Source organism: Dermacentor andersoni, chromosome 2 (genome assembly GCF_023375885.2).
Source record: "Dermacentor andersoni chromosome 2, qqDerAnde1_hic_scaffold, whole genome shotgun sequence".
Lineage (NCBI taxonomy): Eukaryota > Metazoa > Arthropoda > Arachnida > Ixodida > Ixodidae > Dermacentor > Dermacentor andersoni.
In genome coordinates this window covers 204963694-204988291 of record NC_092815.1, presented here as the reverse complement: position 1 = coordinate 204988291, position 24598 = coordinate 204963694, and the positions used below count along the sequence as shown (strand labels likewise).

Below are 24598 nucleotides of genomic sequence, written 5' to 3'. Positions count from 1 at the left end.
TAATACACCTAGAATAGAACTGGCAGAACTTTCTAAGTTAATCAACAAGCGTAAGACAGCGGAAATAAGGAACTATAATATGGATAGAATTGAACACGCTCTCAGGAACGGAGGAAGCCTAAAAGCAGTGAAGAAGAAACTAGGAATAGGCAAGAATCAGATGTGTGCGTTAAGAGACAAAGCCGGCAATATCGTCACTAATATGGATGAGATAGTTCAAGTGGCTGAAGAGATTTATAGAGATTTATACAGTACCAGTAACACCCACGACGATAAGGTGAGAGAGAATAGGCTAGAGGAACTTGAAATACCACAAGTAACACCGGAAGAGGTAAAGAACGCCTTGGGAGCTATGCAAAGGGGGAAGGCAGCTGGGGAGGATCAGGTAACAGCAGATTTGTTGAAGGATGGTGGGAACACTGTCCTAGAAAGATTGGCCGCCCTATATACACAATGCCTCATGACCTCGAAAGTACCGGAATCTTGGAAAAACGCTAACATAATCCTAATCCATAAGAATGGGGACGCCAAAGACTTGAAAAATTATAGACCGATCAGCTTACTGTCCGTTGCCTACAAAGTATTTACTAAGGTAATCGCAAATAGAATCAGGAATACCTTACATTTCTGTGAACCAAAGGACAAGGCAGGATTCCGTAAAGGCTACTCAACAATAGACCATATTCACGCTATCAATCAGGTGATAGAGAAATGTGCGGAATATAACCAACCCTTATATATAGCCTTCATTGATTACGAAAAAGCATTTGATTCAGTCGAAACCTCAGCAGTCATGGAGGCATTGCGGAATCAGGGTGTAGACGAGCCGTATGTAAAGATACTGGAAGCTATCTATAGCGGCTCCACAGCCACCGTAGTCCTCCATAAAGAAAGCAACAAAATCCCAATAAAGAAAGGCGTCAGGCAGGGAGATACGATCTCTCCGATGCTATTCACAGCGTGTTTACAGGAGGTATTCAGAAACCTGTATTGGGAAGAATTGGGGATAAGAGTTAGTAGAGAATACCTTAGGAACTTGCGATTCGCTGATGATATTGCCTTGCTTAGTAACTCAGGAGAGCAATTGCAATGCATGCTCACTGACCTGGAGAGGCAAAGCAGAAGGGTGGGTCTGAAAATTAATCTACAGAAAACTAAAGTAATGTTTAACAGTCTCGGAAGAGAACAGCAGTTTACGATAGGTAGCGAGGCACTGGAAGTGGTAAGGGAATACATCTACTTAGGGCAGGTAGTGACCACGGATCCGGATCATGAGACCGAAATAACCAGAAGAATAAGAATGGGCTGGGGTGCGTTTGGCAGGCATTCTCAAATCATGAACAGCAGGTTGCCACTATCCCTCAAGAGGAAAGTGTATAACAGCTGTGTCTTACCAGTACTCACCTACGGGGCAGAAACCTGGAGGCTTACGAAAAGGGTTCTGCTGAAATTGAGGACGACGCAACGAGCTATGGAAAGAAGAATGATAGGTGTAACGTAAGGGCATCTGGAAAGAGTGTGCAAAAGTGATAGCGAGTTAGTAAACAGACAGGCGCGGCGCGCAGATTCAAGGCGCATGAACACCGTGGATGAAGTGGTTGGGGCACCCGGAGCGATTGAAACGCCGGAAGCGTACGACCTTTGGGCACTTAAGGCGGCTGGGCCTGCGCCTATGCGCATTGCGGTTATCATTAACGGGGTTCCACTATAGATGGAACTTGATACGGGCGCCAGTGTCTCAACCATAAGTGAAACAAAGTTCACGCAACTGTTCCCATCGGCCGCCTTGGAACGATCCGACGTACAGCTGAGGAGTTTGAGGAGACACGCGAACAGTCATCGGAATGTTTGCGGCCGCTGTAAAGCTTGGGGAGGAGGAGAGACGGCTGCCGCTGTTTGTGGTAAAGTGCCCAGCATTGTTTAGTAGAAGCTGGATGAAGGAATTCCAGTTCGGAATCAGCAAGCCGGAATCTATTTTATCTGCGTCATCTGCAGAGGAAGCTGTGGACCATTTTCAAGAGGTATTTTCTGATTGTTTAGGCAAATTCCGTCTTGTCAAGGCTCGCTGGTGCCGCCAGATGCCAAACCCAGATTCTTTAAGCCCCGGCGGAAGCCATTTTCTTTGAAAGACAAGTTTGAGGAATCGTTGCAGAGACTGCTCCACCAAGGCGTGGTCCAACCAGTGCAGACTGCCAGATGGGCAGCACCTGTCGTTCCAGTGCTAAAACAAGATGTTCAATTACGCATATGCGGCGATTTCAAGCTGACTGTAAATCCCATAGCACTTGTGGAAGCGTATCCCATGCCACGCATAGAGGAATTATTCACAAAGCTCCGGGGAGGAGTAAGGCTCACAAAGCTAGACCTAAAGGACGCCTACCAGCAGATCGAGCTGGAAGAACATTGACAGGAGTTCGTCACTATCAATACCCCCAAGGGCTTGTTTCAATAAATGAGACTGCCATTCGGGGTTGCTTCCACCCCAGCCATATTTCAACGGGAAATGGAAGACCTCCTGGGAGGTCTTGATCATGTCGCAGTTTACTTCGATGACATCTTGGCAACAGGCGCTAATGATGACGAACATTGGGCAAACGTCTGTAAGGTACTAGAGCGCCTGGAAGAGGTGGGCTTGAAGCTGAAACTTGCAAAATGCAAGTTTTTGTTACCCGAGGCCAGTAGTTGGGCCACATAATAAGTGCTGCCGGGCTAAATCCAGATCCTGCCAAGACTGAAGCAGTAGGGAATGCTCCCAAACCTCGAGATGTGAAAGAGTTGCAAAGCTATTTAGGTTTGGTGAACTTTTATAGAAAGTTTCTCCCCAACCTGTCAGATGTACTGCAGCCATTGAACGGCTTGCTTACCACTGGAACAAAGTGGCGCTAGACGGCAGTTGAGCAATGTGCATTCATGAAGAGCAAGGAGCTGCTCGCATCCGCCCGTGTCTTGGCCCATTATGACCCCTCCAAACCCACGGTGTTGATCACTGATGCTTCCTTTTATGGCCTGGGGCAGTCCTGGCACAGAGAGCCTACTGGAGAAGAGCGACCGATAGCCTTTGCATCAAGAAGCCTCACGGCCTCTGAGAAGATTTAGTCACTTGGATTAAGAGGCACTTGGTCTCATGTATGGTGTCACAAAGTTTAGGCAGTATCTATGGGGACGGAAATTTTAAGCGGCTACCGACCACAAACCCTTGTTGGGCTTGTTAGGTGCTGGAAGGCCTAATCCAGAAACATGTTCGCAGAGGCTTCTTCGCTGGGCGCTGCTGCTGGCAGGGTACAGCTACAGTTTGAGCTATAGACCTGGAGGCCTGATAGCCCATGCAGATGGGTTGAGTAGACTCCTCTTGCCAACAATTGGTTGTTCTCCAGGGGCGCCTGCGTAGGTATTTATGCTTGATGGTGTCTATCCCCGTATCCCTTCATCAAAGCAAAGGTGGTTGCAGAAGCCACTGCAAGAGATCCGGTGTTGTCAAAAGTGATACAGGATTTATGGTCTGGTCATGTTCAAGACTTGATATCAGGGGGGGGGGGGGGGGGGGGGGGCGTACGTGTCCCGATTCAATGAGTTGAGTGTGCATCAGAACTATGTGCTCTGTAGAAACCGTGTTGTGATACCCTCCAGCCTCCAAGTGGAAATCCTCAATTTACTACAAGAGAGCCACCCTGGGGTCACAAAAATGAAAGCCATTGCCCGAAGTCATGTGTGCTGGCCGTCGTTAGGCATTGACATCGTAACCACGGTTCAAGAGTGCTTCGCCTACCAACAACGATAGAGACCATTGAGACCAGTGCCGATGATGCCGTGGCCGTTCCCAGACAGGGCCTGGTCAAGGATCCACGTGGACTATGCGGGACCTTACCGGAATGCCTATTTTTTTATAGCAATCGATGCATTCTCCAAACGTAGTCTTCCCGTTTCGCCACTCTCAGCGGAATGTACAATTGCTTTCATGGGGTCATGTTTGCAAATAAGGGCCTCCCAGACATGGTGGTATCGGACAATGGAGCCGCATTCGCGAGTGAAACGTACGAGACATTCTTGAAGAAGAACGGCGTGAAGATGATGCTAGTACCGCCCTATCACCCTGGTTCTAATGGTGTGGTGGAGAGAGCCGTTCAAACTAGGAAAGTAAAATTACAGAAAGTTGGCCCAGTGGGACCTTCGTGCACAAATTTCACGAATACTGTTATGCACAAATTGCACGAATACTGTTATCATATAGGTCGACACCCCACGATGTCACCGGGTATTGCCCATCCGAGCTGTTGATGCGACGGAGGCTTAGGACTGCACGGGATCTGCTGCGACCGGACCTAAGGAAAACAGTCCTCCAGAAACAACTCGCTCAGAAGACGGAGTACGATCAAAGAACGAAACCGAGGGTGCCAGCACAACCAGGAAACAGAGTATTCACCAGGAATTTTCGGTCAGGTCCGAGCAGGATTCCCGCTGTAGTCGCCAGACAACACAATTCTAGAGTGGAGCTACAATTGGATGATGGGTGACAATGGACCCGGCTTCTCAAACATGTAAGGCCACAGTCGATGCCCGACCAGCACAATCGTCGGTACTCCAACCTTTCTACCGCACGCTCGGCACCACATTTGACTTTATCCTCAGGGACCGGAGGTACAACTGACCGTGGTTTACCTGAAGCAGCGACAAGCTTGGATGGTCAACCACTACTATCCGGCGAGCCTTATCAGCTGGAGACCAGTGAAACCATAACATGAACACGCACCGATTGCTGCCCGCCTCTTTCCAAACCTCGGCTTCGTCGGAGCACTAGGGAACGCCGTCCGGTGTTTCGGTTTTCTCCTTGAACTGTAACTGCTTATATGCTGTTAATCTGTTGCGTTAAGGGGTGAGGAAGTGTGGTAATTGGGGCGGGCGATGTACAATAAAAAGCAGTGCTCATAACCTGTGCGGTCAGTGTGCCTACGCCCCTCACAGCGGCTACTGTGTTTTCATTGCCGTGCGATATGGCCGCAGGTCTGGTCACTACAATTCTGCTGATCACTACTTTTTTTCAGGGGTTGTGACGAATAGTTGTTTAACAGCAAACTTACACGCTCGTTCATTACAAAAGGAATTCTCGTTAAAAGCGGCATTGCAATATGGCGATTTATTTATTTTGTAGTGAAGAGGAATGCCCGTCGCTGCAGCCACATCGCCAGTCGTCCGGGAGGCGCGAGCTCGTGATTGCCTGAGCCGCTCTGGTTGAGCGACGCTGCCTGCGGCTCTCTTGTACCGTATTCATATTAGATTCTGGTGAAGGTGCTACGGTTTTCCCCCAACCTGGAATTACGCACCCGAACTCTGCCATCCGTCATGCCTGACGACCCCAGCCGGACATCCCCACCGGTTACTCCAGCTATCGTAGGTGCCGGTGCCCAGCGTCAGCGGGATCCTGATATCTTCAGCGGCACCGATGAGAAAGACGTTGAAGATTCGCTGGAATCGTATCAACGCGCCAGCAACACCAACAAATGGGACGATCCCCTCAAGCTTGGCAACGCGATCTTCTATTTATCGGGCGTCGCCGAGCTGTGGTTCAAAAACCACGAAGCCGATCTCCGCACGTGGGCCAGCTTCGAAACCAGCATGGCAGAAGTTTTCCGCCGCCCTGGCGTGCCCAAACCTCGCGCTGAACAACGCCTACGAAGCCGATCCCAGCAAACTGGTGAGACGTTCACCAGCTACATAGAGGACATCGTCGACCTCTGCCGGCGTGTCAACCTGACGATGGCGGAGGCGGACAAGGTACGTCACATCATGAAGGGCATTTCCGACGATGCCTTTCATATGCTGCTGTCCAAAAACCCAGGCACTGTTTCTCAGGTCATTGAGCTTTTCCAGAGTTTCGACGAGCTCTGCAGACAGCGTCTTCTCACGCGGCGCCCCCCTGTGTCCGACGAAACCCTCGCGAGAAAGACCGCGGCTCCTGAGATGGACTCCCTGCTTTGCCAGGTAAGAGAGTTCGTCCGTGCTGAGGTCGCTCGTCAGCTTTCGCTGCTGTCCTCAGCCACACCACCGCCTTCGCTCTTGTCGGCCAACCTTTGCAGGGTTATGCACGAGCAAGTTGGCGCAGCTCTCCCTTCTGCCCGCGGGACTCTGCTGATGCCGACTCCCGTTGCTTTTCCCGAGGTGACTGCACCTCTCAGCTACGCCGAGGCTCTCGCGCGGCCACCATCCGATCTTTGCGCCATTCCCATCAGTCGTGTCATTGCGTCCACCTCCTCACTTCGTTCAGCCGCGGTTCCCACACAGCAGTGGATAATGGCGCACTCCTGACAACCGGCCACTATGTTTTGCGTGTGGTCTACCTGGCTACGTTGCACGGTTTTGTAGTCGCCGCGCAACATCCTACCGCCGTAACTTTGACACCGAACCATACGTTTCCCCCTACCCGTCATCCTCCGCGTCTCAGAACCCTGGCCAGATGTCTTCCTACTCGGACCACCACCCTCTTGTTGACCACCGTTCGTCATCGCCTCGACGCCGCTCGCTTTCGCCGATGCGTCGTCGTCCTCCTACGCCGGAACGGGAAAACTAATCGTTGCAGTTCCAGACGCAAGAACTGCGTCACCCACGAACAGACCAACGCCTCTCCCTTCTCCGACTAATGTTATTGATGTGTACGTGGACGGCGTCGCTGCACTCGCCCTCGTTGACACTGGTGCCGCAGTTTCAGTCATTAGTGCCAAACTTTGCCGTTCGCTCAGAAAAGTAACGACGCCACTGTCCAACGTGTCACTTCCTACTGCCAGCGCAGACCGCATCACGCCTGCAGCTGTGTGTACTGCTCACGTTGTGATCAACGGCGTCCTCCACATTGTCGAATTTTCGGTGCTGTGTTCTTGTTCCAACGATCCTATTTCGGGCTGGGACTTCCTTTCCGCTAATAATGGCGTAATGGACTGTTCTTGTGCTGAAGTGGAAATTCAAACGCTGTGTCATGCCCCACTCCTTGACGCTCGTGAAACTGAAGATAAAGTATTTGTTGCCGAAGACATTACAATTCCACCGCACTCATCTGCCCTTGCCACAGTGTCACGCAACATTGTTGTTGATGCCAGCGCACTTTTTACGCCATCTGCAATTTTCGCTCGTCGCAAATGTTCCCCGCTGCGTTTCGCTTTTTTGGACGTTCATGCCGTCGCCAGCAGACTGCTCGTCGCCAACCGATTGTCCTGTCCTCTCACTTTGCTTCGGGGGGACTGCGTTGGACGTGCCCAGTGTGTCGACCCTGCTGCCATCATTGACGTGCCAACTGGTTCCATCGCCACTCATGAGGTCGCTGGAGTGACCTGTAACCCCGCACAGCAGCCAACTCTCTGCCGTTGACCAAGTACTTTCGTTCCCAGCTGGCTGCGACATGGCTTCGGAGCAACGAAAGGATGCCTGGATTAGTGCTCTTATCCGCTTCCTTCAAACCTGTCGACTGTTCCTTCACCTTCCCGAGCTTTGCGCCGTCAAGTATACCACTTCGAAATTCGGGATGGACTTCTCTATCGCCGGAATTACGTCTCTGACGTCCGAAAGTGGTTGCTTGTCATACCTCGACATCTTCGTGGTGAAATATGTTCTGCCTTCTACCCTGACCCGCAGTGTGCACATGCGGGTGTCTTCAAGACGTACACCCGGCTTCGCTCCAGGTTTTATTGGCGTGGCATGTACACCTTTGTGTGCAAGTACATTCGGTCGTGCCCTCAGTGCCAATGCCGCATGGTTCCTGCTCAGCATGTCTCTGGTCCACTCCAGCCAATCCCGTGTCCTACCAGACCCTTCAATCGCATTGGCATTGATCTGTATGGACCTCTTCCGAGCACGGCTTCCGAAAACCGCTGGATAGTCGTCGCCATCGACCATTTGACGCGATACGCAGAAACAGCCGCTCTGCCTGCTGCCACCGCTCGTGATATAGCATCCTTCCTCCTGAAAAACTTTATTCTCCGTCATGGTGCACCTCGCGAACGTTTAAGTGATAGAGGACGGGTCTTGCTCTCCGAAGTCGTAAACGCGCTCCTTGCTGAATTTCGCATCGTTCATCGCACCACCACCGCCTATCATCCTCAAACTAATGGTCTGACGGAAATATCTAACCGCACCCTTGGCGACATGCTCTCCAAATACGTCGCCTCTGATCACACTTATTGGGACCTCATTTTGCCATTCATCACGTTCGCCTACAACACTGCACCACAGGCGACCACAAACTTCTCCCCGTTCTTCCTCTTGTATGGCCGCGAACCTTCGAGTACCCTCGACACCATTCTTGCGTACAGACCCGACTCATCCGAATGTGCGCCCATCTCTGAAGCTGCGCGCCGCGCAGAGGAATGCCGTCAGCTCGCCCGTTCCTTTACAGCCGTCGACCAATGGCAACCAAAATATCGACGTGACGCTCATCACCCGCATTGTCACTTTCTTCCGGACTCCCTTGTGTGGCTTTGGCTTTCTGCCGTTCCTGCTGGACTCTCATACAAGCTTGTCTCCAAATATCAAGGACCCTACCGTGTTGTTGCGCAGACATCGCCTGTGAACTATATTGTCGAGCCTGTCACGCCGCCTACAGACCAACGCTGTCGGGGTTGTGAAACCGTCCACGTACAACGCCTGAAGCCGCATTAGGACCCCATGATTCTATGTTCACCATGAGTCACCAGGATGGCTTCTTTTCCTATGGGGGGGTGGGGGGGACTCTAGTGAAGAGGAATGCCCGGCGCTGCAGCCACATCGCCAGTCGTCCGGGAGGCGCGAGCTCGAGATTGCCCGAGCTGCTCTGGTTGAGAGACGCTGCCTGCTGCTCTCTTGTACCGTATTCATATTAGAGTTTATTCATTTATTTAGTACAATATAAGTGCCAAAGGCAAGAGGGACGTGGTTATGAGCAATCAACAAGAAAAACTAAAATGTGCGACAGGTTTATGATGTACAGAAAGAATAGCTGCTAATAGAAAGTGGGCCAACTTATAATAACACATAAACCTATATGGCACGAAAACGTTGTCGAAGCAAGAGAAAGGTTGCACTTTGTTACTAAATTACGGTGCTACAATAAAAAGAAAAAGAAACACCAAAAAAGCCACGCGTACCAAGAGAGAGAGAGACAGAGATGAGGCCAATTGGTAATCTAGAAAAAACTCAAGAACGAGACACGGCTGGTTCCCCGCACCAGCTCGCCGTGACGTCATGGATTGTGACGTAGTTGGTTAACGCAGTCGATTATTCGTCAGTAAAGCTGGACTATTCTAGACGAGCTGGAGACTGAAGTTAAGAGATTTCGAGAATTACCGCTGCACAGTTACTGCTGTGGACCAAATACGAGAAAAATACGCTGAAATCCATTACCTCACACTGACGTGCCTTCGCTGAGGTTTCGACGCGGAATTGAAGAAAAATCTAAGTTTGTAGCCTCCCTTTCCTCTTCTGAGGGTCAATGTCTAACCCGTAAATGAGGACATCGAGCTTCAAAAGACTGCAGCTTGAATTCTAACTGATACAGCGGATTCTTTTCGGCGTTAACTCTTAACATTCTGACATTCCAGAGCGATTGCAGGAGGCGTACACGCATGCCTCGGTGACGTTCATATGCGTGCACATTCGACTGAGGGCCCACCTGCATGATGTTGGCGATGGACGTGTCACCGAGGATGTTGAGCAGGCTGGCCACGCTCTGGTTGCGGGTGCGAACTGACGGCGAGGACTTCGTGGCCGCCTCTTCGTTCGACGCTTCCTGCGAGCACGCACGTGAGGCTACACGCTAGAGAGCAAAGCCCGAGACGGGCTTGGGTATCAAGCCGGACCCCGTGGCGGCCAAGCATATAACCCACGCCTGCACGAATGCCAGCCGACAAAAGCCGACAGAAGCATGGCTTGGTGGAAAATTTCTGGCGAGAAATTTTATTTAATGTTCTTGCGCACCTATTTACGTTGGAAACACTATAATGCTTATACGCATTTGTAAAAACGGCTCTTCATTAATGAATATTTCTTGTAGCTAAATAAATAAAAAGATAAATTACATTATATATTTGAAAAGCAAGTGGCTAAAATTCTAAACAAAATGTACAATATGCGATCAATCTGTCACAATATGATCAGGCTATCAAATACAACGCCATTTTCTCATGTTTTATTCAAAGTAACGGTAGCAACTTTCCTTAAAACCATAGTTTCACCAGAAGACAAACACAGCAACCGCCAAAGCCAGCAAAGCAAAAGACCTACGAGGATATTTACGTTTTACTTTTTAAAACACAGACGTGGGGTCTCGGCTTCATATGAACCGATGGTGGTGTACTACTTCCAGAATATGTTTTGTCAAAGGCGCGTTTGCTCGTACTACAAAAAGGTTTTGTAATGCATCTGGCCTTAATTTCTTGATGCTGTAATTCCGAAGGTTTGGCTTTCAAGTTGGTCTTCTGTGAAGTGATCCTAAGGTGAATAAACTAAGATTTGGTATGGCACAACTTTTTGAGAAATGACACAAGGCACGGAAGAAAATATACGCCGTGACATTTCACAAATAATTTCGAAAGTAAGAGCTGTTGATATGTGAGCCCGCCACGTGCGTGGCCATAACAATTTTATAAACGTCGAACGTTGAAAATCGTCTTGACCGACCTACCCTACTTATCGGCGTTAAAAATGTTTGAACCAGCTTTTATTTGCACGACACCTTTGAACCAAATATAATTTCGACTGTGTTTAGTAGATGTCTGCATTGTGATTTATTGTGCGCGCAGACATGGCGTACTCAAGATATAGCTGCCGTTACTGTGCCTAGGTACAGTAAGTGCCGACTTTAGTCACAACCCCGCAAATACAGATACGTGCACCAATGCGCGCTACATAAAAGTTGGACCTGCACCATGAGTAGCATGAACAGCGGGGGCTGAAAGGATGAGAACCGCCGTTTTAGTCTCGAGTTCGTTAGCAGAGTATAACTCAAACAAAAAATAAATACGTCCAGCAATGCGCGTCACTTCAGTATGCAATACGTGTTACTCAACGGCGCGTCGAACTAACATACGAAGCGCAACTTTCGTGTCCGATTGAGCCCAGCAACGGTTTCAACTACAACGAAGCGAGCGCGCCAGGCAATGTGCGCGACGTCATAATGAAGCCTGCCGAATTAGAAGCGTGAACGACGAGGCTCAGATAACATGAAGCACGGCTTTCGTAGTAGCGAGAGAACGTTTCCAACTACAACAATGCCGAACGTTATTTAGTGCGAAGAAAGGCTGCAGACGCTCGCGTTGCAGCCTTTCCAAATCGTCCGAAAAAATACGAATGACTTCTGATGAACGGCCACTTTCCTCACAAAGGCGCGGGTCCCGCGCATTTACAAAGTTGACCCGGCCGATCCTCTGCAGCCAAATCTTTCGGCGAGCCGCGTTGCTTCTTGCGGATGGAATAACGAAAAGTATTTTCCCCTAGCCTCCTCGGTTGTTGCACCCATGAGCACAACATAGGCTAGGCAACGCCGCAACACGTAAACGGCGCCAGGACTAGAGAAGTGCTTCCTGCCAAAACTCCGCCGCCAGAGATAGAGAGAGAGAGAGAGAATAAACATTTGTTTGGCAAAACAAGTAGGAAATTTCCTCGATGAGTGGGGCCCACAGTCCAGGGCTCCATTGCCATGCGCGACTTCGCGAGCCCGCTGGATCAGCCGTTGCTGTTCCTGCCGGCTTGTGCTTAGCAGCGCAGACTCCCCAGAGGAAAGGGCAGGGTTGGGTATAGGAGGAACAACCGAAGGGGTAGGGCATTCCCATGTGGAGTGGTACATCGTGGGTTTGGCCCCACAGTGGGGACAATAGGAAGGGTATAGGGCGGGATGAAAGATATGTAGCATGTGGAGACAAGGAAAGGAATTGGTCTGCATTTGCCCTATTAAGCGAAGGATAAGGAGGGGGATATCTATGGCGGCTTTGTCGTGTTACGTTTAGCCTACGACGCGCGGTATAGCCGGCGCGGATGCAACGGACGCCGGGGCTTCGTTCAAAGCGGCGGACATTTTGGCCCGTTCAGCGCTGCCCCAACGCCTCCCCGCCAAGCTCGTCCAGGCATGTTTCATTGCCACGTGTATTCGTGTGTGCGTGTGTGCATGTTGGTGCCCACGCTTGTCAAGGCGCGGCAGCCGGGGAGAGGAGCTCCCCAAGTGTGAAGCGAGGAGGTCTGACCGGCGCCGGCCCGGCGGATGCGTCACCTTCTAGTCTCGACGTGCCCGAGCGCCGCCGTCACGTGGCCTCATCCAGAGACGTTCCTTCTTGCCCGCGACTCCGAGAGTATAAAAGCAGCTGCCCCCGGACGCCAGGAGAGAGGCTCCGATTTCTTCTGTCGAGTAACGTGCTCTCCCGTCTCTCCACTTCGGTCGACCTGACCGCCCGCTCTTTTGCGATGCTAGAATAAACACGTTGTTCTGTTACCAGTCGACTCATGCTTTGCCGGGACCTTCGGATGCTTCCAGGTGTGCCCCAGGACGCCAGGCCAACGCTACACTTGGGGCTTGCGACCCAGATGCAACAACTGTCTGCCAGCGGTGAGATTGCAACAGTCGGTAGTGCTCGAGCGTCTCGGTGTACTGTAGGGGCTCTTGCGGTGCGTCGTCTGGTTTGGACAGATCTTCCGATGGTGCCGGCCAATCAGACTCGGGCTACCGCATTAACGCGTTCACTACCATGAAGAGAGGCGTGTCCAGGAGTCCAGACGATACGCACTCTGCGTAACGCGCGAGGGGCACAGAGGAGAGAATTCGATGTGTGTGTGCAGTCACAAATCTGTGCGCGAAGGCCCGGCAGGCAGCCTGCGAGTCCGTCACTATGGTGATGGGGGTGTCTTGTGCGGGAAGGGTCGAGGCGTGGACAATGGTCAGGGCTATATAGCCCCTTACTCTGCTGAGCAGCTGTACGCTGTGAGAACTGTGGCCCACACCCTAAGCGCGTCTGTGTCAGTTACAGCTAAACACATGGCTCGCCTCCCTGGGTAGCGGACCGCGTCAGTGTACAAAACCGGTGGCATTGTGGTGCCGTCTCCAAAAATGCGTGCCAGGGCCTGAGTTCGGGCGCGTCTACGGCCGGCGTGTCGCTCGGGGTGCATATTGCGGGGAGAATCGGAGCTACTTGTATGCTAGCGCGTAGAGCAGGAGTTAGGCGATATTGTGGGACGTGTGTGGGTGTCTCAGGGACAGGGTAGCCAAGGCGAGAGAGTATAGCGCAACCCTGACGGCTGCGTCTGAGACGTTGAAGCTGACCGTTGCGATTAGCCTCGACAAGCTAGCCTACGGTGTTGGGAACACCAAGCTGAAAAAGCCGTTGTGTGGAAGCATGTGGAGGCAGCCCAAGAGCCGCTTTCACTGCCTTCCTCAGGAGGGCGTCCATCTTCTGAGTCTGAGTGAGGGTGAGATTATGATAGGGGAGGTGACAGGTGAGCCGGCTGATTATCAGAGCCTGTACTATGTGGAGGACGTCTTTCTCGCAAAGGCCTCTTCTACGATTAGTAATGCGGTTAATCATATGTGTGACTTGTGCTATCTGCTGACCCAAAAGGTGCGTAGTGTGCGAGACTTTGCCATCAGACTGAATGTGGAGGCCCAAGATACAGAGTCTAGCTACCTGAGGAATGGGGCTGCCGTGTAAGAAGATGTAGATATTAGGGGATTCGTCGGTTCTGTGGCGCCGCCTGTGCACGAGGAGCGATTCGGACTTTTCAGCTGCACAGGCAAGGCCTCCCGTCATAGTTTTGCACGACACGCACAGCTCCCTGGAGAGCATCCTGGATGGCCCCGTCGGATCCCTGGGTTGCCCAGATCTTAACGTCGTCGGCATAGAGAGCGTGCCGGATGGTGGGTTCTGATCTAGTAAGGGGAGCAGCTTAGCCATAGCCACGTTGAAGAGGGTGGGCGATAGGATCGAGCCCTGTGGTGTTCCTCTACCTGTGAGTGTGATAACGTTTGACCGGAGCTCTCCTATGCAAATAGTGGCTTTGCGGTCCGAAAGGAAAGCTCTGACGTAGTTATAGGTACGTGTGCCGCATTGGGAAGAAGCCAGACTGTCGAGGATTAGGTCGTGGGAGACGTTGTCGAAGGCCCCCTTGAGGTCCAGGGCCAGAATAGCTCAGGCCTGTGCCGCAGTGGGGCCATCCACAACGTCCTCCTTAAGCTGCAGCAAAACGTGCTGTGTAGAGAGGTTAGGGCGGTAGCCGAAGAGTGTATCCGGAAAAAACTGGCTGTCTTCGAGAAGGGGTTGTAGCCGCGAAAGTACAACGCGCTCGAACAGTTTACTTAAACACGCAGTTAAGGATATAGGTCGGAGATTCTGGAGGGACAGTGGCTTGCCTTGCTTAGGAATTAGTATGATGTAATTGTACGATTAGTATGACGCCATTACTGTGGAAGCGTGCCATTCCTCCAGTGGTCATTGTAGAAGGAAGTTAAGTCCTGAATGACCCGATCATCTAGGTTGCGTAGGAGTGTGAATTGAATCCCATCAGCCCTGGGTGAGGTGTTGCGCCTAATGCCCTGCAAGGCCGCCCTAACCTCAGCTTCTGTAATATCGGCGTCTGGGGGGGGGGGGTGGCTTCTATGTGTGGGTAGTCTCTCTAGGTGGGGCGGGTGCCTGTAGCAATGTAGCGTCCATGTAGAGTGTGAAGTAGAGTAGTGTCATCGAGGCCTGATTTTTGGAGCATGGTGCGGACTCTGTTGCTAGTGTGTATTTTGGTTTGCGCATGGTTTAATAATGCGCGGAGTAGCGACCAGGTCCGAAGTATGTTTACCGTGCCCCTGAGGCGATCGCAAAGGCTATGCCTGTTGTTAGTGAGCGTGCTTGCGTAGTCATCTGCCTCCGTAATTAGGCGGGCTATGCGCAGACGAAGTTTCCGATTATATTTTTGCCGCCGCCACCGCCGGGTCAGGCCTCTGCGGGCCTCCCAGACATGGAGAAAATGGAGATCCACATCGGGCGTCTCTGTTGAAGCAGTGATGTGTTGAGTTGCAGTTTTTAGATCAGTTTGAAGTTGTTTGATCCACTTCTGAAAGGAGGGATGTCCTGAGGAGCTAGGGAGGACCGGTTACGACTAAATTTATCCCAATTTTTTATCTTAACAGTACGTTCAGCAGTGTTTGTTGGTTGTACCTGCAGTTCAGTAGCTAGAATGTAATGGTCGCTGCCCAGGTTCTCCACGAGATTGCTCCAAGAGTGTTGACCTACCCCTCTGACCATCTTGAGGTCAGGGCACGCGTCTCTGCTTACGCTGTTGCCTAGTCGTGTTGGTTGATCTGGCTCTGTCAGCAAAGTCATGCGATGGAGCGCAAGAACCTGAGCAAGCCGGCGTCCTTTCGGCGTTTCTGTTTGGTAACCCCAGGCCGGATGCGGGGCATTGAAGTCTCCTACAATGATCATCTGTTTAGCCTCTGCATAGATCTGCAAAAAGATGTCCGAGCTCATGCTTCCTTGCATTAGGTGCGCTGTAGATATTAAGCACAAACAGGCTGCTATGGGAGCGAGAGCACGGGACCAATTCGAGAAGTACGTGTGGTATGGGGGAGGTTTCGAGGGTGTGTTCAATAACGGTCAAATGTATGGACACTAATGCGGCTGTGAGGTGTGATGTGTTGCCATTTATTGTGTCTGTGTATGTGTTGTAGCCGGGAAGTGTAGGAATACAATGCACTTCCTGCAACGCTATTACATTGGGGGATGGGGCTGTGTGGCGATGAATTGCTTAAGGGATCCGCGTTTCCGGCGGTAGCCCCTTCAATTCAATTGCCACACGCTTACGAGTTGGGGGGTAGCGCGTGTCCCTTTACGGTTTCTGGCCATGATCAAGTATTATTTGTGTTTTGTACCCGGGGGCTGTCCGGGTGGCGGCTCATCGGCCTGGGAGGTGCCGGGAAGTGAGTGTTCCGGGCCCACTGAGGCGGGTTTTCGGTCCGGTGACGGTAATCGGGCAGGACGAAGGTAAGGATGTGATCTTTGTGTTTCACTTGAAGGGGACAGGGAGCGCTTGGATGAAGGCGGAGAGATTGAAAGTTGGCCGTGTGCAGTCGCTATTTGTTGTTTAATACCGACCACTATATGCTGGACAGCGGGTTGCAGAGCCTGTTGTATTAGCTGTTGAAGTGGAGCTGTGACTTCAGCCATAATGACCTCCTTCATGTTTTGCATTTCTGCCTGAATTATGGCAACCGATTCTGCCTTTAGAGAGACTGCTATTTCGTTCAGTGCCTGTTGTGTACAGTAGTCGGTGCGAGAGGTTTGTGCGGAGTCATTAAGACGCGGTTCATTGTCGGTCATCATGGGTTGCGGTGTGGGCTTGCGCTTAGAGTGTTGTGTGACGGAAGGGATGTGGAGATGTGGAGAAGGGTATACAGGTGGGAACTGCGCTGCCCAGCTTACCGCTTGCTCCTTCTTGGCAGATCCATTTCCTTTATGGCCACGGTCCCTCGAACAGCCGCTGCTGTGAGTCCGGCCTTTGGAGCAGCCCTTAGAGCGGCCCTTGGAGTGACTCCGGTCAGTTTGGCGGCGATCCCCGGGTGATCCGCAAGTGCGTCTGCGTCCTCTAGTCCAGGGGTTCTCCGCCGAGCTCCCCGGTGTCGTTGCCGCTTGGGTCATATTCTGCTGAGAGCTCTGCTGAGTCGTCGTCCCAGGCTGGCCTTGCGATGATCCGGGCGGGGGGCGCTGGTCCTTATGTTTTTTTTTTTTTTTTCACGAAGCATGCGCGATTTGTTGTGTGGCGGCAGTTGACGCGATGGACAGCGAGGGTCAGTAGCAGGATGAGCGCCGTTGCAGTGAATACATTTAGCTGTGCACTCATGTTCCTTCGGTGGGTTTGAGATGCCACACGCCGGGCAATGGCGTTTGTCGATGGCCCATCGACAAGCACAAGCTGCACACCTGTTGTCGTGGTCGGTATACGTGGCAGCAGAGTTCTGCTCCGTACATAAGGACGTAGCGGGGTACGTGGGTGCCGGAGAATGTGACCAGGGCCGTATTCGTAGGTCCCATCATGCGAGCGTGTAAGACAGGGGCTTCTGAGCAGCGGAGGTTTTCGAGCAGCGTCGTCGTAGTGGTGTTGGGCCCAAGGCCTGAGACTACACCCTTGCAGGAGTTGTCTGCGGTTGCTACGTAAGCTTGGACGACGTGTGGAGTGAGGCGAGACTCGACGGATACGACCCTGATAAGATGTGTGGCCAAAGCTTCATTTCTACGCGGGCGGGCGCAATCGAGCGTTTTGCATACGATAGTCGGCGACAGTACGATAATCGTACTATCGCCGTCCTGTCGAAATTCGATACGCAGGTTTTTGATTACTTCAGCTTGTTTATTAAACTGCGTCAATAAACTTACGCAGTAAAAGTAGGAAGAAGCGCACTCATCTAAACAAGCTTCTTGATTTATGTCAGCTATAACAGCCGGAAAAGAGTGAGGAGTAGGCTTCTGTTGAAAAGAGAGTGTTTGAGAAAAAGAAAAGTCGCAGTTTCACCCGACAGGGGAAACATCGATTGCGACAGCAAATTATTAGACAGCTGAAAGAAGAATAGTAGTTTTATTGGCCGTATGAACTTGTAAACATTCGCTAATTGACAAGCATGGTGTCACGCACGCACAGGCAAACATAAAAACATCTTACTCGATGAACATGGGCACTTGCTGTCAAAACAGTGGCGCGAGGAAGAGCGGCAGCGAGTGAATTGACCCTCGTGATGCCTGTCTCTCGCTTCAACGCGAACTAAGCTACGAAGTTATCAGCCCTTGAGCACCTAGACTCAGTAGTAATCGCACATCGCTTCCTAGAAAGGGCTCGCGCCGGTCGCGCTATACGCTGGCGCCGCCGGAGTAGAAACCCTCGCACGCTTTCACTCACATACAGCAACGGCGCGCGGTCACGGTGTTTTCAACTTTATACCGTACATCACGGCGACGCCAATGGCGGCGGAAATGCGGCTGGAGTGCGCATGCGATTGCTATCGCAATAACAGGTGACTACGCGGACCACTGACGAGCTCCCCGCGGCGCAGACGAATGCAAAATTTGGCTGGTATGTTCAAGCGCATCCGCGTACTGCGTTTTTTCACCAAGCCCGCGTGTTCGTTCAGAACCCCTTTAACCTGTTTCCGCCGTATGATACATGCAGGTGTGTACGCCTTTCTAGAGCAAGATGAGCATACACGCGAGTCTTGGTGAGCACTGGTTTCGCTGTGAAAGACACATGCGCATTAACGGTCTAATATTGAGAACCTTTGAGCAGCACTCACCGTTTTCGAGTTAAGCGTTCCACAAGTGCCTGGACTCGCGGGTTCCTAGAAATCATAAAAAAATAAGAAACGCAAGTATAAAAAAATTCTTGCAGAAGTCATCGAAGATGAAAGTGAAAACGAACGTTAGCTTTCTTGTGTAATCTGGCGCACATCGCCATGCCATCCGTGAACCTTATGGGCACATCAGTATACATGCGCAGTAATCACTGCAACATACTTGATATTCTGCAGCAATTTCCACTACACTTAGTATAGCGATCCTGGCTGCAATTTTGTTGCAATGACTATCTAAAAATAAGCGGTCGCGCTCGAAGCGGCGTCATAGCTATTCATCTTTTCTATTTATATCATCATAGCTCTTCATAGTTTTTATTCATAGCTATTCATTTCACAAAACACAAAGGCTGTGGAAGATGCCGTGAATTGATCCGCAAGATATCCAGTCTTAGCAAAGTGGCAGTGCGCCACATCACGAAGAGGCGCAGGAATTGACCGAAACAGCTAGTAGAGGTTTAGAACTGGGTCTTTTCTCCGATACAGACGACACATAGACGGGGAAGCGAAACTATGTCGCTTGCTTATCTTCAGGGAAACGATTCTAGGAATTCTAAGAAGCGGCTGAAAGACGATATAATGCTTCCCAAATTTCGCAACAACGAAACTGAGGGAAACAGCCAATGAGAAGCACTTAAATATTCGGTAAAGTCAACAAACAGTAGTAAAACAATGTTAATGTCCCTTTTTCTCTTATCAGATGTTCCACTTTTAACGGAGCTCAATGACTACTGTTGCTGCTGCACCAAAATATTGACGGCGTAAAAGTAGAACAGCCTTAAAAAATATAGACCCCCAAAAAAGATATGTTGAATTGCATGGTACAAATTATTGCTTAATGCGGTTTTATAGGTATGTAAGGTTATGGGTTGGCCTTGCTCGCTGGCGCTGTGCGAACCTGTCCGCTGTCAGAAATGTTCACCTTTGATACCACCTGCTAAAAAAATTGTTTAGTGGCATCATGTTGCTGAAGAAAGCTCCGGCATAACCAATCGCACGGCGATGTCGACGTTGATGCGATTAGCACTAATGCAGTGCAGCAAAGGAGGTTATTGCCGCAGAAGAGACGCGTCATTTATGGGGCGAGTATGCACCGGGTTCCTCTCTCGCGCTTGGACACGCCGTGCCATCTAGCTCCGCCGCCGCGACGCCCGCGCGTGGCGCGTGTGCGAAAAAATATTCAGATAAGGGGCGCCGTAAGGTAACGCTATTCCAAACGGTTTATTCGAATTCTGCGATCAGCCGTCTGCGAGTGGTCAAAATCTTTTTTTGGACCACCAAATCATTTTCGACCACCTCTCCCCGTGTGATATGACGTGTACACACAGATTACGCATAATTCGACCGGACGAACGAAAAGTAATTATTTCTCCTTCGATGCCTTTTCGCCATTATAGCCCTCTGCTATTGGTAAAAAGGTTCCGGGCTGCATCCACTTCACCTGTCTGTCACGCGACGTCACAAAACCGCGAAAACTCATCGCGTCATAGTGACTTGTATGTGTTAAAGATGCATTAAAGAGAAGCTGAAAGGTTTTCCAGAAAAAATGAGTGAATATCTGTACATAATGGTTTTCAACCCTCCGAATTCGAATATCGTATCGAAATTGAGCGAAAGAAAGCGCAAATATATTTTATTTCGACGAAAAGTGCAGCAGCGGACACGCCCAACTCGCGCGTCTCGTTTTCGCCTGTGATTGGTCGGGCGCCTCGTGACGTCAACACTAGTAAGCGACCGCTGCCGCTACACATGAAGCGCGGTGCCAGGTAGTTTGGTGCTGTTTTTCTGAGACGGTAATGGAAAATTTAGAGAGACTGCGTTTTTCTGAGGAGTTCGGCGTTAATCCCTACATGTACGAGCCGATTGCGAAGAGCCGGCCTCTCGAAGAAGCAAACGATGCTGGTGCGAGCAGTGCGAACGCGAACGAAAGCAATGTCTTGGGATCTCCTCGTGTTGGAAATGTTGGAAATGCTCTTTGGTGAGTATGTTTTTTGCAAAGCGATCTAGTGATCTCGCCGATCTTTCGCCGATCTAGTGAGCTCGTTTCCGGTCAAACAACTGTAGTGTTGTGTTCCTGCATGCCTCCTCGTGGAACGTAAGCGGGGATGCGATCGTCGGCATTTGTGCGCTGTCCAAAGCTGTCGGCAATCTACAAAGACGGTTTAAACGCGTGAAAAGCTTCCCGGTCCATGCAGTACGTGTAGTGACCTTCATCGGTTGACTACCACGTTGACTACCACTCACGTTGATTACCACTCACGTTGACTACCACGCACGTTGACTACCACTCTACATACACGCAGACGCACAAACAAAGGAATGCAGGGTCGATCGAAGCAGATTACGATGGCACGCACGCAGAAACAAGCGCGGTCAGGCATGGTCGCGGACGCTGCGAAGGAACGAAACACTAGAGTTGACGTCACAACACCGCGGTTTCCGGTCTCCGCTCGCATCGTCAGCGTCAGCAGCAGCGCGCGGCATTCGACGGGGGGGCGGAGCTACAGCGCAATTTCAACCGACGATGACGTCGCTCCTAATTGAAAAAAAACCCCCCCAAATTTTACCTATATGGTTTATAAGGTTCCCGCATCCGTATATGAGCGTCTTATTGAATTCGACAGACTCTTCAGCTTCCCTTTAAATGCCGAACAAGAATGATTTTTTTTTCTGAATAGCCAGGAGACTGCCCCGTTTCGAAGGAAAGGAATATAAGATGGCTGCCGCCGATCGCTCAGGCACTGGCTACTCGCACCTGCCGGAGAGCATAGGTTTATTTGCGTATAATGAAGCTATGTGCATGGCAGTTTAACGTTACCGAGCCCGAGCCCTTTTGGTACCTATACGGCATCGTTCTTTGCTGAGGATCCGTTTTAGCGGCGTTCTTAACCTTCCGTTGCACGCCGCTGCGATTTTCGACTAGCCACCGCATGCGAAGTAAGGGGAACCGGACTAATCGCAGACGCCAGCACCTCCCTCTACATCCGCTTATTTTCAGCGCGCTGGCTCGGGCTGTACAATGTACGCCTTACAGGTCAGTGATTCCTGCATTTCACAGCGCATATGATGCACTTGCGGCACGTAGAACGTTACGTTATGAATGCATAGTTCGTGTTCAGTAACGACTTGCTTTTGTGCATATTAAAACACATGTTGCTTAACTGTTGCTTGTTCCTCGCAGTACTCGCGACAGCACGAAGTCTTTCAATCAGAGCGCGTTCGAGGTTCATGCACACCTGCACAGGTGTACCTCAATACGCGTGCTCATAGAGCTTTACGCAGAATATGTGGATTTTGCTGCCCTCGGCACCGTGCGCCTGCCAGCCGATGCTTTATCCTGGAAGATGGGAAAGAAGCGGCTGCTTTCTCTTAAGAAACGAATCCTCCCTACCGCAGGCGTATCTTATCTGTGCGCGCGAGAAGCGCAGGGAAGTGAAGGTTCGAGGATGCACTGCAAGAGTCGGCAAGGCTCCACAGAGCATACGCCTGCGAACACATCAAACGGCTGTTCCATGGTCGCACGTAGGCCGGTTCTACGCGCGTACTGTTCTGCACCGTGCGCCGGCTATCGTAGAACTTTGGTTCCGTGAAGCTTCATTTACCGTGGGAAGCAGGCACCGCTCAGGCCGCAGTCAATGAATCTAAACGCGGAGCCAGAAATGACTGTCTGCCTCCTCGCCGGCGGCTCAGCCTCCATCGAAAGCCTCCGCGCGCGATGACAGGCCGCGCTGCCCAGCTCGAACCTGGAAGAACAACCCTTGGCAGTCCAGCCGGCCAAGGAAGCCGCCGAGAGGCAAGAACTCTTGGCCGTAACCTCGGCGGGTGCCCCAGCCCACTAACTCGCCGGACGCGAATCGTTCTGATTCGAAATAAAGTTTTCTCACTCACTCCTCGCCGGCGCGCTGTCGTAGTGATGCGCGGCCAACTGAAGTTTGTTCAATAAAGCACGGCGATTCCTCAAGCGAGAATGTGTTTGTGCTCACAAACTCCAAATTGATCGCAAATGTGTCGTACGTGTCTCCAGTGCGTTCTTGCAGTGCAGTGAGAATGCGTACATTTTTTTGGTATCGCCAAACGTCTAGCTCGCAAGACCGTCTGAGAGCCCCAGGAAGCCCAAGCAGAGAAAAGCAAGTAGAAGGCAGCGATAAAGGTGACCTTAAAAAAAAAAAGAAGAAAAAACACGCAAGAACTGGGCAGCAGCCGGTACTGCGGTTGATGGGAACAGTTCAGTTTGCTGGCCTTATAAGGCAGGTTTATTTTCATAAAAGTTGGAAAAAGCAGTCGATTCGACCTCACGGCCCAATTTGCGAAGTTCATTAGGAACTTCTTTGAACATGACTTCGGCAACGGTAATGCAGAGACATCGCGATTGTTTAGTATTGCTGCGGAGCGTGCGCGTCCGAGCAGCCCGGTTGCACGCAGCGCGGCGTGGTTTCGCGAGAAATGGAAACAAGAGAGGAGCTGGCCCGATAATTGTAGCAACGCCATGAGCAACGCCAACTTCCGGCTTCACTTTAGCTTCACAAAGAGTGACGTCAGGGCCTCTCCTGAGTTTCCTTCCTCCATGCGCTAATGACTACTACCTGCGAAGGCGAAGAGCCGTCTATAGATGTTTCATTCTGACGAGAGCTGTTTTTCTTTCTCAATTTTTTTTCGTGACCGCATTGAAGTCTGCGGTTGCGTTAGCGCATTTTTAGGCGCTTTAGTCAGGCCCCGCACACTCTCAAGTTCCATAAATCTCCACAGAGGGCGAAAAATCAACCGCGGCGCGTTCCAGCATGAAGCACGCAAATGGAGCTACTGAATTTGGTCGCATACTTTAATTTGTATTTTTCTGCTAGGGGCCCTCAACGAGGCTAAACATTTCGATTTAGGTCCCACTGGCCTCCTTGAAGCCCTTGGGCTCAGCGAGATTGGCGCAAAAGTAAACATGCCCGCAATAGAGATTAGTAAGAGGCGATTGGAAGATTGGCAGAAGAAAAGTATAGGGAAACGACAAAATGGCAGAGACGTACAAAAGCAAAGTTCGCAATAGGCGGTCAGAAAATTCGGTTGTGGGAGTTCATAGTGTTTTTTTCTTCTTTTCTTTCTTAACTTAGGCAGGAAATTAGGCAGTATAATAGCAACAGCCGGGTGGCGCAACCCACCACCTCGTTCCAAAGGGGACGCTCATAGCATCCATCCATCCATCCATCCGTTCATCCGTCCATCCATCCATCCATCCATCCATCCATCCATCCATCCGTCCGTCCGTCCGTCCGTCCGTCCGTCCGTCCGTCCGTCCGTCCGTCCGTCCGTCCGTCCGTCCGTCCATCCATCCATCCATCCATCCATCCATCCATCCATCCATCCATCCATCCATCCATCCATTCGTTATTAAAAGATGTGGTTTATTACTTGGAGAAAGGTTTTGAGACCTCAATGACGTGTGATAAGCAGCAACCCACTGGTATCGATTGTAGTCCGTGCCGTTTATCGATTCAAATTGTACGGCGGGTATATATTTGCGAACGGGGTGGTCGTTACCGTTGTACGGCATCACGTAGATTCGTTTTATTTAGACCACAATAATATCTCAGCCAGTTTATGCGTTCAACATTCGACAGTCGCTACCAGGCGGACGTGTTTAAAGACGGTGAATGTTATCAGCTGCAGTGTCTCATTGGCATAATGGCTACATACACGGCTTCCGTCGTCAGTGATCTGCCGCCTCTGGCCGCGAAATGACGTGTTGATTGAAAAAAATTAGCTAGCTAGCGTGATAACTCGTCGCTGGAACCGAGCAGAGTCTGTTTGAAAACTACCCAAGAAAGCGGATTAACTTTGCAGCCTCTGCGTGTGTGCACCAGGCAGTAAAAAAAAGAAATTGCTTCGCATTTTCAACTATGAATTTCTTCGGTTGCGAGGCGGATAAAACAGATTCCTGTAGTCAGTTTTTTTTTTCAATGTGCAAAACTACAATAAAGTTATTGCTCTTCAAAGGCAATTCAAACAAGGCTCTTGTTATTTTGTCACGTTGCTAAAATGCCTAACACGGAGTACAGTATAAAAAATTAATAGTTTTTGCTGTGCCTGCATGAATGATAGACTGTCATAAGTTCACTGCACATTAGTACAAATGCACTTCCGGAGATACAGTTGGATTAATAGTCTGTGCGTGTGCGTGTGTGTAATTGAGGCTCTTTCTTCTTTTGCCTACAGCCTCCAAGACGCTGCTCATATTTTTTCACCCTTTTGGGCTCTATTGTCTCTCGACGTACAAGTCAACAGTGAAGG

General features: G+C 50.7%; 1 protein-coding gene across 3 annotated transcripts in view; it reads right to left on the bottom strand.

The window, feature by feature from the left end:
* LOC126540209 (glycogenin-1-like) overlaps nt 1-24598 on the bottom strand; it is a 72822-nt gene that overhangs the window by 6118 nt on the left and 42106 nt on the right. Inside the window, exons 7-8 of one of the 3 annotated variants that reach the window (XM_050186998.3) lie at nt 18266-18310; nt 9629-9745 (exon numbers count right to left, since the gene is read on the bottom strand). The exons of 1 other annotated variant lie outside the window; for it this stretch is intronic. In XM_050186998.3, the coding sequence (XP_050042955.1) occupies nt 9629-9745; nt 18266-18310 (162 nt within the window). The remainder of the gene's footprint in view (nt 1-9628; nt 9746-18265; nt 18311-24598) is intronic. One more of the 3 variants, XM_055075879.2, reaches the window with a different exon arrangement.